The sequence below is a fragment of the Lissotriton helveticus genome, chromosome 1_1, assembly GCF_964261635.1.
Source record: "Lissotriton helveticus chromosome 1_1, aLisHel1.1, whole genome shotgun sequence".
NCBI lineage: Eukaryota > Metazoa > Chordata > Amphibia > Caudata > Salamandridae > Lissotriton > Lissotriton helveticus.
Window position 1 is genome coordinate 844,521,887 of NC_136057.1, and position 15,649 is coordinate 844,537,535.

Consider the following 15,649-nt stretch of genomic DNA (forward strand, 5'->3'; position numbering starts at 1 on the left):
TTTGTGGCTAGGATAAAAGCTGAAACATGCTGAAAAATTGATGAAGAGATCATTGATATTCCCCACTTTCCCACTTTAGTGGCTTTTAACCTGTCCAGGGTGCCTCAGTAGTGATAAAAATTAAGTAGCACAGTTTGACACCCAAGGTAATTTTAATAGTTCGCAATCCCACAGTATATATAGATCAACTAGCCCCTGCCAGTAGTGGGGTAGAACCTACCCAGTGTCACATCACACCGTGTGAGTACACAAAGATGAAGTACCCATGTAGAAATATGTAGGTGAGAGTCCTTTTAAAAACACAAAAGGTATATTCCCCTTATTGGGCCCTATTTATAATCAGTTTAAAATGCTTCACTCCTGCCGCAGATTGTTGTCCTGTGGCACACCGGGAAACTAGAATATAGATTTTATTTGTAGAAATGCAAGGGTTTCAAGATGCCATATAGATGTAATTTGAACACGCATGTTTGTATGCTTTATGTCCCTTACCGTCCTTGTCTTGCTCCTCTTCTATCTAATTCAATAAATTTAGCTAAATGAGTTGTTTTGGTTGCAGATTGGTATAAACCCGGGATTGATGGCAGCTTACAAAGGGCATCATTATCCAGGACCAGGGAACCACTTCTGTAAGTTCTTTTAAATTTTGTTTGTCTGCGCTTTACCGGGAGTTTAAAAGTAATGTATACATGGAAAAGAAAATCAATGTATGCATGCATTTTGTGTTTCTATGACGAAATGAAAGAAGTCCTGTACAAACAAGTCCACCATCTTCTATGTCTATGATTTTGTGGAACAGTCCTGAGCAAAAACACCTCTGTATGTTATGTCCCTTTTTAAAAAGCAGCTGAACTAAACTTAGAATTGTTGTTTAATGATGACCTCATTTGAATGAAAAGTAACGCTTTTTTGGTAGTAGTAGAAGTTTTGGATTTAATTTTACACAATTTAAGGTGGATAACTTTCACTATTTTCATGGTCATTGGAACTTGGCATCACTCATTGAGTATTGAAATTGTCAAATCGATCCCACAGGAACTTCTTTAAACATATATAACTATTTCAAAAACGCTTGTGGGCTGCCGTTAATTAACACCTTTTGATTTGACTTGCATATATAATATACTTTGACCACCCCTTGTCATCCAATGGTCTGTTGTCAGTCACATTTTTCTTCCACTCACTACGGCATACAGGTTGGAGCAGTGGGTCAGCCCCCTTCAGCCATTGGCTAACTTCACTGTGAGTGATGGCATGTTGCTCTTTTATATAGAGTACATCCACATTAAGTAATTCCCTTAAGTACCGGGAAATACTGTGTCAAAGTTTGCTTCGAAAAAAAGATTTTTGCTTTTAGCCAATTTGGTTTTTTTACATTGGCAAAGGCACGCCCGCACCTCAAAATTATAGTTTTCTGAAAACCTTGACAAAACAAGCATTAACAAAGCCAGAAGGCTGGAAGTCAATGCTAGGGATCCTGCCTCTGATAATGCATGTTCCTTTAAGAGACCTTAACTATGAAATGAGGTTTTCGCCCGTGTACATCTGTAAGCCAGTAATACCCCACAAAGCTGTGTTGTCATTCAGCTACCTTAGTTTTTTCCAGTTCATTGTGAGAAGATACCAGAACATCTGTGCTTTGTCAAGTAGTCCCTGTTCCCCCAGCACCCTTTTCTTGAGGATGAGCTGGGAGAGTACAGGCATGAATCGAGGTGTCGGGGAGGCATGCTACCCTTGGGGACAGTGTGATTACAGGGGCATGCTCTCCCGCCCCCTGACTTCTCAATTGGGGAACAGGGATCCTATATTGGGGTGAGTGATTCAACTCTCCCTCCATACGACAAGACACTAAAATAGTGAGTGTACAGCGCATTGGGACAATTAACATCATTATGTCCTGAAGAAAGCGCTGGACCAGATGGGCCAAATAATAGAGGCTGAAACAGGTCGGTGATCATCTTAGGGTCCTAGGTCCATTATATCCTGAGAACCCCACTACCGGATAATTCCTTTTAACCCATACCCTTCCAGTCCTCTAATCAAGGGACACTTTGGTCTGACTGAGGTATTCTTAGGTTTCGCTTGTGCTGTGCTTGTGAAAATCTTTGGTTTAAAAAAAAAAAAACTTAAAAGGAGCATAAAGCCAGCCCATCACTTACCGTTTGTAGGCCTCACTTGTTACTCTTGTTCTCTTGCTTCTTGCTGGTCAGCAGCAGCTTCCCACATCATCAGGTCGCACTACCTCGGTCTTGCTTCAGCTGTTCCCTGGAGCTTGTAACAAGTACACTTTCCAGTTGGCAATCAGTGGGTGGCGGCTAGTGTCCTTCCACTGGCCGTGTGCTTCTGAGGTACTTAAAAAAATAAATGTAATCTATTACCTGTACTCCATACAAGTGCATGCTTTCCCTTTCACCTCCCCCTCCTGCTGTTTAACACACTCCCTTTAACACCCCCTCCCTCTATTTTTTCTTTTCACATAGCACAAACTCCACCCGAAGGCATCAGAGTGCTTTACACAAGCACCAGTTGCACTGCAGATGGTATATACTTTCCAAAACCACAGTGTAACAATGTGTGGTAATTTGTGAGGTGAAGTCTACCATAGCAAGGTAGCTGTTCTACCACTCAAGTGGATATTACACACCTCAATGTGAACTTCACTTTCCTTTTAGAATACTTTTAATTTCCTGCACGTGCATCGTGCTCCTTTTGCTTTACTCTCTGCCATGAGCCGTTTTCTTGCATGATTGGTTGAGACCCTGATTATGCATATTTTTTTGCTCCATGACTGTCTGGCTGATTGTCACACTCTGACGTCAGGCTGTTGCCAAGGCATGGAAGGAAAGACCAGAGGGATTTCGCGGACTCCAATTGGTGGCACAGAAAGCTTGACCTCCGATGAGAATTATGGTGCTCTCAACATCCAATCAACACTGGAGCGCATGGTTGCAGAAACAGGCAGCCCAGAGGCCAGTTGGTGTTGAATGTTGTTTAGTATGTGAAATCAGAAACACTACACATTTAGGGAGTCGGGCGCAGGCAGCCAAGACTTGGAGGAAAGGGACAAGTGTACAGTTGCAGTGTACCTCACCACTGAGTCCTTGCTCTGTAATGTAGCCCCGAACACTAGAGGGGTCCATTGTCAGTTGTGTTGTGGTTTAGAGAATTAGTCACAACTTGGAGGACATGCCAAGATAGACCTGCATATTGTACCATAGAGTAACCTTAGCCAATCCACTGTCCAAGGGGCGACCACTGTCCTCCGTAGCTCCAAAGCTGGTGGTAGTGTCTGTGCACGCCATGTGTTCTCTGCTTGCGATGTGGAAAAGAGGGTGGTGAGTTAGCTGTAACTTTCTGAAATCAGGTTTATGTTCTTTTACCACATTGGCCCTTCTACCTTCGTCTTCTGGTTCTCTGCCCACTTTAGTCTCCTATTCAGCTCCCCCTCCACACCCCAGTCTTCTTTTATTTATTCTCCCTGTAGTATGTTTGAATACTTGTCCACTATTGTGCTTCTGACCCATGTACTTCTATGTCTCATGACCCATTCCTTTTCAGTCAACTCCCCTTCTAGTCTGTTTATTGTCTTTATGTTCTTAGCTTTTTTAATGAACAATTGCATTACAAACGGATAGAACTTCAGGCACAGAGGGATTAAGTGATTTGCCCAGATTCGCTGTAGGTTGAGCCTCCCGCCAAGACTTCTACCCGGTTCCCCTGCTTTAAGATCAGCTGTGGTGTAAAATGGCCAGCCTGCAGATAAGCGTGATTTATTGTCTATAAAACAGACTCTCTTCTGAAAGCCACCCACCAACCTCGATAATAACACAGTAGGCAGCATACGTAGGAGGAGCCGCCTGCTGGATGAATATTCAGCATATGAACATTTACAAAGCCAATAGATATTGTATAGGTGAAACCTATTGGCTTTGCCAATGCTTGTTATTCATTTCCAGTCTCCCCAGTGGAAATAATATCAAAAGAGCTCCCTGGACTATGTTTGAGCCCATCCTTGCTTTTAGGGGCCATGGTGAATACAGTGATGAAGCATGACACAATTAGTGTGTGAGAGGGTCATACTAAAAAAAGGAAGTGATTCCCCTTGCTTCATTAAACTCTGACCGGGTTCCCATGTGGGATAGGATTTTCTCTTGTAGGACAAAGGATACTCCATTTATTGTTACATTACCTACTTACGAGAGTGTATCCCATGGGCCTTTATACTTCCACAAGGTCTCACCCTCCCTCCTGATAGGCCGGGACCCTATCTGGGCCTCTTCCCTATTTTCTTGTAAGAGTGGGCTTGTTTTTCTCCTTTTTCCATCAGCTGACACTGTTTTTCAAACCACAGGTAGGTTTTTGCAAGCTTGCATCCAACGATCTCCCCACAAGTTATGGCATCACTCTTTAAGAAAGCATGGTAGAAATATGAATTATATCGTGGTTTTTCTTTTGTTTATAATAAAAGCAAATAAAGAAATTGCAAACAACAACATAAAGTGCAGTGCAATACAAGCAATTATATCTTATGTAACATTCTTTTTAATCTGCTTTTTTCAGCATTTGTTTTTATATTTACACCACTGTGAAAATGACTTTGTCTTGAAACGTGTTGACTGTGCGCTGGGCATTTTCACCTTGTGGTCTTGAATCTTCTCTTCTGCCAGCCTGAAAACCATGACCTGTATCTTCATTGTAGCGCCTCGCCTGGCCATCCCAAAGCAGAGATGGGCAAAACGGTTTCAATTTAAAATGGGAAAGTAGGAAAATCTTGGAATCCCAGGACAGAGGACCCTTCCACACCTTTGATGGAATAGGTTCCAGTCCCTGTTCAGTAAGGATAGAGCCAGCTCGGCCTCTTTGAAACCCCTCAGATGTGGACACCTCTGATCACTGTCCTATCTCACTGTTAGGGATAAGGCTATAGGCCACAAGTAATTCCCCTATCCTGGCCCCAATCCCTCTCCTCATATTAACAAACTTTAGTGACTGTCATTGCACCTAATTTTTTTTAAAGGTTTTAACACCTTTTGTTGCCGGAGCAAGTCCATAACGGCAACAAATGGCACCTTGACATTTGCAACTACTTTTTCGTGGCTTTAGGCACCATGAAACTAGATTTCACAGAGCTCCTTGTGATCATTTGTTCCCTCCTCTCCATTGTGGCTTTTTCTTGATATGTCTAACCTAAAAATCATTGCTTTTTAAATCCACTTTTCCCTTCTGCAGAGGGATTTGATCAGAAAGCAAGCGGGTACAGCCTTTATGAAATCACAAGCCATACTTAATTGGGAGACCAACCTTTTTAAGGTTTCACACATAAGCATCTAGATAAAAGTCAAAATGCAACTGTCACAAATAGTTTCCCAACTCTTCTCATCAATGGTAGCGTTCTAAAAAAAAAAAAAGAAAAAACACTCAAGCACCCACTTGGGCGCTCTTGTACGATTTTTGTAATTACTGCGCATTGGAAGTTGGGTCCAGCGGATGTATGTTTTAAAAAACCTTTTCAGCTAGGCTGTATATCTGCTTCCCTTTACTCTCCCCTCTTCCAAAACGATGCATTTCTGTCTTGAGTAAAATATTAACATGAATCTGGAGGAGGGGAGACTGCTCATAGAAGTACAATTTGCGCAAAGCCTTGCGTAGGACTGCGATACAAACCCGTGTGCATGTGATTGGGTGGGCCTGACACACACAAGCGCCTATGCGCCCAGGTTTCTGATGACTTTTTGTACTCTGCAAGAATGTGCTCTGGTGTCGTTTTTGTGTGGGGGCATCCCATAGTTCTGGAGGAAGGGGCAGCAAGAGTAAACTAGGGATTAAGGGTGCACGAGTAATCTTTGCTTGCATGTGTATTTGTTTCGGTTTCATTTTAGTAATCTGTAGCTCAGAAGTAGATGCAGAGTTTTGTGCTTCCAGTAAAGTGGTGGCTAAGGTTGTTAGCCAGCAAGAGGCGGATCCATTTGTTCCTTTCTAAGTTTCATTGAACAGTGTGACAAATGTTCTAAATTGCTTCTTTATTTCGGTTTTCTTGAAATCCAGAAATTGTGTGTACTTGAAATTCCATTACCTTTCTGAGAGCGATAATTGCCTGTAATTTGGCGTTAAATGCAGCTATCTGGCAATGGAGCATTATGAGGCTAAGGATCATGTAAATAACTGAGTTCTCTTTTGGAGAGGAGAGTGATCTTGCTTGAAGAAGGATTTTCATTGTTTTACTGTACTGGGTAGCATGCAAGTAAACAGTCTGGATTCTTCACAGGGAAGTGCCTGTTCTTGTCTGGACTAAGCGACGAACAGTTGACTCACACTGATGATCATACTTTACCAGAGAAGTTTGGAATTGGATTCACAAACATGGTGGAAAGAACGACCCCAGGAAGCAAAGATCTCTCGAGGTACTATGAGCCCAGCTTCTTGTAAGAGCTCACATTAACATGCCATTTTGTGTGTGTTATTAAATTCTCCATTGTCATTTTGCAGCAAAGAGTTTCGGGAAGGAGGAAGAATTCTCCTACAAAAACTACAGAAGTATAAGCCCAAAATAGCGGTTTTTAATGGAAAATGTGAGTGCCTAACTGTCTTGACTATACAAACGTCACCTTCCCCATAAGGCTTCTTATAAAAACATTATTCTTTACTGCAGGTATTTATGAAATGTTTAGTAAAGAGGTCTTTGGAATAAAAATCAAGCAGTTTGGCTTTGGACTCCAGCCTCACAAAGTACCTGACACTGAAACCGTAAGTACTGGTTGGAAGTAATAATTTCATTATTGTGTGGTTGCACTGCTGTGTTTGCTGCAGGAGGTGTTTGGGGGCAGAAGGTTCGGAGTTTAAGCAGGGAGAGTAGAAGCATAAACATTTACTTAAAATATTCAGTACATTCCTGCTTTTAATGTGTGATTCTTTGTCTTTGCAAACAAGTGCACATTTTCTGTGTCTCCACAGTGTCAATGTACTGTATAGTTTTTAGGTCTCGTCTACGCAGCGCGCATGCTTTGCTTAGGAGGACCTTTAGCCATCGCTCTGCTCTTTTTGGAAGCACACACTCTTGCTTGAGGCGACCTCCACCTTGCGGCAGCGAGCAGGGGCACGCATGCTAATTGACAACATATGTCTCTCGCGCCGGTGCTGCTCTCTCCTGCAAGGCGCATGGCAGCACAAGCACGAGTTCTTGTCCCTCACGCTTGTTTTGATGTGATGAACTTTCATGCGCGTGCCTTCCCTTCTTCACAATTGTCTTTCATGCTTTCTACTTTTCTGCCTTCAATGCTTGTGTAACTACCGTCTTCTTCCCCAGGGTATTTATTACCTTTACTCACTCCTCCTTTAATATTTTTACACAGCCTGTGCGAAATTTTAAATATGTTGGTGAAATTTCTGAATTTTGCGTTATGTGGAAGGTCACTTTCTACTTTTTTGTAACTTTTTTTGAGCGCGCGGTCAACTTGGCTGTCCCGTCATGGCCCACAGGACCAAACGAATAGCTCACACACTGGCCCTTTCAAGCCAGCCCTTCTGGCAGTTCCAGAGTGCCCGACAGGCCCCTCCATCACTGCCTCTCTGCAGTTTTCACTGGTTTCATATTACCAGTACTTGTAGAGGGCTCCCAACATGCACCCGCATAAGGCCAACTATATCGCTCCAGTGCCCCTAGACAGCTAATGAGCTCTCACAAAGCTCCTCTTTTTTGCATTCCACTATAAACCTATATCCCCACATTGAGACAATTGCAGAGCTTTCATATCCTGCATATTTTCTGATAAACGGTGACATGAAGAATAAACGCACAGCACTTTTCTTTTGTAGCGCCTAATTTCTTTTCTATCTAGCCATTGGCTTTCCGTTCGAAGATTTTTTTTCTGTAAGGATCAGTCCTCACCCAACGCCAGGGAGAATATGGAGGTGGGCTCATCTGAATGAGGCGTCATTTTTGCCGGGGTTTAAGAATCCATCTGCTGCCTTTTTAATTTTACTTAGATTGATTTATGTAGAGCAATTATAATTACATGCTAATCATCTTAATTAGCGGAGAAATGAGTTTGAATTTATTTTTTCAGGATCACTTACTGTAGAAATGTGGAAATAATCGATGTATTGAGAAGTAACTAAATATGGTGTGAAAAATACATGAAAAATGCAAACGTTTTTATCATGAGGCGTTAGTAATAAGAAAAAAACTTGAAATGTTACATTTGAGATATTTTCACTTTGTCAATGTCAAACAATGTACTCTACTTGCATTTGTCAGCGGGGTTTGTGGTCTGTATGCATTTTCCCTATGCACACGATTACAGGAGCGCTGTGTGGGGGTGAGTGTCTCCTTTATTGTGTGTCCTCTGACGACCGCTCCCATGTTTGACATCAATAGGAACACAGATGAAAAGGCACTGTGACTGCCCCTCCCCCCCCAGGAGACAATGGCGGACGCAATGAGCACGAGGTGGCCTCCAGGTCTTCACTGGCTGTGTCTGAGATGTGCACTGACACCGCCCGGCCTCAGTCCAGGCAGCGTTATCTCTGAGAGATGGAACTGCTATGATCCAGGCTGAAGTGCATGGGCGGGAACAGGGGACATTGGGAACGATGAAAGGGACAGTTTCTCAGATGAAGATCTGCCTCCAACAGCGGCCTGGCTGTGTCAACAGCTCCATTACAACAAGCTGCCTGTCTCCCCGCAGCATTCATCACTGTACCTTTCCACAAACCCTGGAAAGTATCTGGCTGTTTCTCTCATGTTAGTTAGTTTGAACACACGTCTGGTTTACGCTTCGTAGTGATTGTCTGTCCTCTTTGCCAGTCTGCCTTTGGCATAACTTTAAAGCAGCAGTGTATCAGCCTTACCTCCTTGTCCCCTTCCTCGTCCCATTCCGTACTATTTGAGTGTGGCCCTGACCTCTTACATCATCACTCCACTAGCATCTCAGCTATCCAGGGTCTTAAAAAAACAAGCATTGATATGGCCAATAGGTCTCGCTTTTGGGACCTTATAAGTTTTTAGTTATGCAGCACAATATCCTTGGTGCAACAAAATCAACTGTTGCATGGCTAAGCATCTATAACGTCCCAAAAGCGAAACCTATTGGCTATGCCATTGCGTGTTTAAATTTCTTGTGTTTAACTCAGTCCTCCTAGAGAGAGCTTTGCCGTCTATGCACAACGCTAGATATTGGTGAGCTACCAAGATGACTTTTGAATCTGGAAGCTGCATAGGTTTTGACCTCCACACATTATCTCTCCCTTATACATTGCACTATCCTCCAAACCATGCTGATCATTATTTTTCTGATGCTTTTTATATTCAAATTGTATTATTTTAAAAACAGTCAGTTGCAACACGTGACACCCTGACAACATAGTAAATATGTATCTACTGAACGGTGCAGTCCAGGTAATTCCAGAGGTGCATTAGCATAAACCATGATGTGCCCATCATTTCCCCCACACTTTCGTATGTTTCTGATGTCAACCCCTGAGAGATGGTTGTTCTTGTTTAGTGACCAGACCATTGCGGCTCATCACATGGGCAAGGATGGAGGGGACAGGGAGTTCTAATATTAAACTATGTCCCTTTTGGCGAGCACTTTTTCAATCCCTATGAGGGTACAATCTCCTCGGGTTTCCCCAAAATCCTCTACGATACCCAACAGTGCAACATGTGGAGATGGGTCCGCTGGCTCAACAAGCACTTGTGAGAAAGACAGAAACACCTTTTGCCAATACTGAATATTGTGAAGGCATTCCCATATCACATGGTAAAAATGTGCCCGCTCTTCGGGGTAATGATAACAGGGAGGCACGGTCAACTTGTTGGGCCGCCACAGTCTTGGGGGCATGATGTAGGTCATCTGGAGGTACTTAAGTTTGGTAAGCCAAAGTCTTGTGAGGTAACTAACACCAATTGGGACATACAAACGAGTCTCCAATCAGTCGTGCAATATTCCCAGTGTGCCCTTAAAGCCACAAAGAGGTCTGGAGAATTAATCACAAGTATCTAGTATAGCCAGGATCTACATCCCTTTCCTATGGGTCTATAATGGCTTGTGCTTTGAGTCTGATGTATCATTAAGGGCTTCCCAATGGAGGTGTAAAGAAGAAGTAATTGTAAATAAAGGTAAAATTCTAATTTATGTAAGAGTATTCAGTTTGAAGATCCTGGGAGGATGTTAGGTAGATCCCCTGCTAAACAACTCCCACCATGGAGATTCCAGTGAGATCCCACCTATCATATCCCATGAGGGCAAGTCTTTTCATAGGGGTCTTAGCAAACAATTTCTGAAACCAGGCTTGGGATGCAGATAGAGGAAACGTTTGGAGGCGGTACAGTATGTGTGGCAGTGCTGTTATTTTAAACAGGACTACCCTGCCAGCCAAGGGAGAGTTTGATCCATTTGTAAGATTTACAGTCACCCTGTCATTAAAGGTCTTCAGTTTTAGGCTCCAAGTTAGATTAAGCTCTACAGCTATGCGAATTCCCAGGTACTTCCCTGTAAAGAGTCGGCATTTGAAGCAAACTGGGGCAGTGAGATAGAGGGCCAGGAAAGAAATAAGAGAACATCATCTGCATGGAGCTCAATCGGTCCTCCATTACCACACCCAAATTGAATCTCTGATTCTGGGCGTTGCATCAGATCCATACCGCTTAGGGTTCTGTGGCTCAGGCAAAAAGAAGGGGGATAACAGACAACCTTGCCGGTGACTTGACCACTCGCAAAAGGTGAAGAGAGGGTGCTGTTGACTCAAACTTGGGCATGCAGGTGCGAGTATAAAATCTGGACGTGCAACCTAAATCCAGGCCCAAAGCCTATTTTCATTAGTTCTCCCTCGAGGAAAGTCCAGTCAACCGAGTAGAAGGCCTTGAAATCTGTGAGCATTAAGGTGCCTTTTTGGTCAGGTAGACATGCAAGGGCTATTTGGACTCTACGAATACAAAGCCTAGTGCTGCGATGTGGCATAAAATTGCACTGATCTGAGTGGACCAAATTTAGTAGTATGTTTAGGAATCTATTTCCCCAGGCCTTAGTGTAAATGTTTACATTCAAGGCATATGAGCTGTAGATCGCATACTTTTGCATAGATCGACATCTGGTGTTGGGCTCGGATGTTTGCACTTTGCTATTGTAGAAGTCTTTGTAGACACAAGATAGGTGAATCCTCCTTTGGTTAGTAGTGCGTATGGGCATCGACTCCATCTCCAGATTGTTTTTTCCCCCATCGGGTTCGGCTGTGATTTGCTGCGCTCCTGGTCGGTGTCGGTTTAGATTCCCCTTCGACGCACAAAGCTCTCACTGTTTGACGGTATTGTTTCGATTGCGATCTCCCTCGACGCGTATCCCAAAACCAACAAAATCTTCGAGTCCGGTCGTCGACGCAGGCCGTTGGGCCGATTGACGCCATCAACCAGCATATGGAAAGGACTTCATTAAAAAAATGCACATGTGGGGTCTAAATTCCCACACACAGATCTCACCACGAGGTCTGCAACCTTTGTCTCTCTCCAGAACACAAGAGTCGACACTGCCAGGCCTGTGATTCTTTCAGGTCCAAGAAAACTATATGTAATCGCCGTGCTCGACGTCCCGAAATGTCCAGATCGACCGTTTCGGTGCCAGACAACATCTTCGGTGCAGACCCTGACGATCCAGAGACAGGAGATGAACAAGCCAGTGTCTCAGAAGCCGATGAATTGGACTCAGAAGAACACACGATAACTCCAGGTCAACGGAGCGTGAGTTATGAGATCGACGCCCCTGCCCCCAAAAAACACAAGGCTCCGGGGGTCAATGGAGCGTGAGTACTGAGATCGACGCCCCTGCCCCCAAAAAACACAAGGCTCCGGTAACCCCTTCACCTTCGGGTCTAGGTCCACACCGTAACAATACTTCAACAGACCCGCCTCTGGGCCGGCACCGAAGTCCACAAAGCCTTCAGGCAGCTCAGATTGAGCCAGCCATACCACGGTACCGAAAAATCTTTGGCACGAAACACAAACCCAAGGTACCTTTGACACCAGACTCTTCGGCACCGACAGAAAAAACCAAGACACCGTCGACACCGGACTCTTCGACACCAAAACGGTCAACCCAAGGCTTCGGATCTGAAAAAACATTCAAAATCTTCAGAGGTGAAAACTGCACCTGAGCAGAAGGAGACAAAAACTCCTCCTAAAGCTAAAGAAGACAGACCAAAGCACCACTTGGAGCCTAAGTCCTCTGCAACGAAAAAAGACAGTGGATCAGAAGAACTGTTTCATCCAGAACCACCGTATCCTAAGCAAAAAACACTCCATATTGACCCAATTACCAGCTAGGTCACCTCTGTACCATCTAAAAAGAGGAAATTGGACACCTCAGAAACACCTGAGATACCCTTAAAGAAAAAAGACTCAGCCACCTCACCTATGAGGCCTTTCTCTCCAACTCCACAGCTTCCAAGCATAATACTCTCTCCAGCACACTCTAGTGCCTCTTCTTTCACCTGCACCACAAGATGATGATGAGGATACAGGGGGTGGGGATGACGACATAGACCCACCATGTGATAATAATGATACTGATGATGACACCCACAGTATCCCACCTCATGACTCTTGGGATGATTATAATGTCCCAGATGTACCTGAGCCAGATGTATATCCCTCTAGACCATCCCCTCCAGATGAAAACGTAGGGTTTGTGCAACTAATAAATAGAGCTGCACAATACCATGGGGTTCAACTCCACTCAGACCCTCTGGAGGAAGATTTGTTATTAGAGACCTCACAGCCTCAAAAAACAACAAATTCTCTCCCTATGCTGAAAGGGATGATTAAACATGCCCCTGAGGTTTTTAAAGATCCTGTCTGGCTAGAGTGCTCAATCCAAGAATTGAAAAGAAATACAAACCAGCTATTAAGGGTCAGCTCCCTCTGGATTCATTAGTAGTGGCAAATGCCCGTAAACGGGCATATTCCCAAAACACAGGCGATGCCCTTCCACCAGACAAAGAGTCTAAACTCTTGGATGCATCCAGTAAAAGGGTTGTGTCCCAGGCGGCAAATGTTTGGCGTATTACCAACTCCCAAGCTTTACTGGCGCGGTATGACAGGACTCACTCTGAGGAGCTTGAAAAGCTCATGCACAAACTTCCAAACCAACATAAGACCAAGGCGAATTATCTCATACAAGCGGGAAAGTTAATCACAAATACCTCTATTAAAAGTGCCCTGGATGCAGCAGATACAGCATCCCGCACAATTAATACTAGTGTGTTACTACGCAGACATGCGTGGTTACGCATACCTGGTTTTTATGCAAGAGGTACAGTCTACTATCCTCAATCAACCCTTGGATCAGGAACACTTGTTTGGACCTACTGTGGACACATCTTTAGAAAAGATGAAAAAGGACACAGAAACAGCCAAATCTATGGGGGCTCTACAGGCTACAACTAGTAGAGGTTCCTTTCGTCGCTCCTCTTATAGGGGCGCCTCCAAAACCATTCTCTACCATTTATAAGAGCCCCACTCAAACTTCTCCTAACAGAGGATATTTTAGAGGGGCTTAACAGAGGCAATAACAGAGGGAGAGGACGTGGTTCTAACACACGCAAATCCCCCATCACAAAACAGTGACTTACCTCCACTCCCCCAGTCCACTCCGGTCGGGGAAAGACTATCTCAGTTCCTACCTGTCTGGAATTCCATTACAACAGACTGGTGGGTAAGACAAGTTATCCAGTATGGTTACTGCCTGGAACTCCCTTCTCCCTGCCTCCCCCCCCCCGGTCCACCCACATACCTCCCAGACAACGTCCAATGTCCACAGACCATATTGCGCTCTCAAGCAATAGGTTCTCTCTCTCTTGAAAAAGCATGCAATAGAACCGGTTCCCCTTCATCAGCAAGGTACAGGGATTTACTTCCTTTATTTCCTCATTCCAAAAAAGTACGGCACTCTCAGGCCAATTTTAGACCTCAGACCGTTAAACCTGTACATACAATCCGACCACTTCCACATGGTCACGCTACAACAGGTCCTCCTCCTGCTGCTCCAACAAGCCGACTTCCTTGCCACTCTTGAACTCAAGGACGCCTACTTCCACATTCCTATTCACCCTACTTCAAGAAAAAACCTACAGGTCGTAGTGGACCGGCAACATTACCAGTTCAAAGTCCTTTCATTCGGAGTCTCAACATGACCCAGAGTCTTCACAAAATGTCTCGCAGTGGTAGCAGCTCACTTAAGAAGTGTTTCCTTACCTAGGCGACTGGCTCATAAAAGCCAAGTGATGCAGCTATTGTGTACACAAAACACACAACACAATCCAGCTGCTGCATAACTCAGGATTAACAATAAACCTCACCAAGTCACATCTCCAACCGTCCCACACACAGCAGTGTCTAGGTGCAACAATAGATACTTCTAAAGCCATTGCATACCCCAATCCAGCCTGGATGGCCAGTATGCAAGACCTCATAACAGAATTTCAACCGCAACACTCACCAGATTGAGTGTATATGCAGCTGATAGGGGTGATGGCCTCTTGCATTTTAATTGTCCCTTACGCAAGACTCCAGATGCGTCCATTACAGGAATGCCTAGCAACAACAGTGGAACCAAACTTACGGTCAACTTACGGGTCTGGTGTTGGTGGACAGTCTCACATATCGCTCTCTGCAATGGTGGAACACACAAAATCTTTCCAAAGGGCGGCCGTTCTTAGACCCGGTTCCACAGTGCTAACAGCGGACGCAAAGCTCACCGGCTGGGGAGCTCATCTCTGTAACCATACCATTTAGGGTATCTGGACTCCTCAACAAAAACTCCTCCACTTCAATCACCATATTTCTCGCCCTAAAGTCATTTCAGAAACATCTACTAGGCAAAGCTGTACTCGTCCGGACGGACAACATGACAGCAATGTACTATATATTAAAACAGGGGGGGACACTCTGCAACTCAAAGCATATGGAGATGGGCCATTCCTCAAAAGATATACCTCTTATCAGAGCATCTACCTGTGATACACAATCACATTTCGGTTCTGCTCAGTCATCAACAACCGCTGATTCACGAATGGGAACTTCATCCACAAGTTCTTCATCCATTTTTTCAAATGTGGGGCCACCCAGACATAGATCTGTTCGCCACACATTTAAACACAAAATTCCCAAGCTTCGCCTCCAGATATCCAAACCCACTGTCCAAAGGCAATGCGATATGGATGAAGTGGTCAGGCAGATATGCATATGCTTTTCCGCTCATTCCATTACTGGTGCGTAAGCTCAAACAACAGTCTCTCGCAATGATCCTGGTTGCTCCAACATGGGCCCGACAACCATGGTTCTGTAGTAGGGGATCTCTGTGTATAGTCATAATCTAGTGAATAGTCCCGCCCATGTGCGTGGACCCCGGCAATCAAAAATAATCTCTTAAGTTGTCAGAAATTTGCAGAACTGCAAAGACACTTAAGAGAAAATTTAAAGACAAATAATGCAGCCTATATCCACAGGCTACACTGTCCAGTACTTCAACTAGAAATTCCACCAAAAAAATCCACAAACAGCAAAGCCTGTCCAGATTTCCCTTGTTTTCACTGCAAAACCCCTCAGAATGATAGAGAGGAAGGCCTGGACAGACAAGCCCCATAGGCTGCCATTATGTGG

At 44.2% G+C, this 15,649-nt stretch overlaps 1 protein-coding gene across 1 annotated transcript in view; it reads left to right on the forward strand.

Moving 5' to 3' along the window:
• Positions 1 to 15,649, forward strand: part of TDG (thymine DNA glycosylase) — a 213,212-nt gene that overhangs the window by 136,925 nt on the left and 60,638 nt on the right. Inside the window, exons 4-7 of the mRNA XM_078674931.1 lie at positions 560 to 629; positions 6,266 to 6,401; positions 6,487 to 6,569; positions 6,650 to 6,744. Of these exons, the coding sequence (XP_078531057.1) occupies positions 560 to 629; positions 6,266 to 6,401; positions 6,487 to 6,569; positions 6,650 to 6,744 (384 nt within the window). The remainder of the gene's footprint in view (positions 1 to 559; positions 630 to 6,265; positions 6,402 to 6,486; positions 6,570 to 6,649; positions 6,745 to 15,649) is intronic.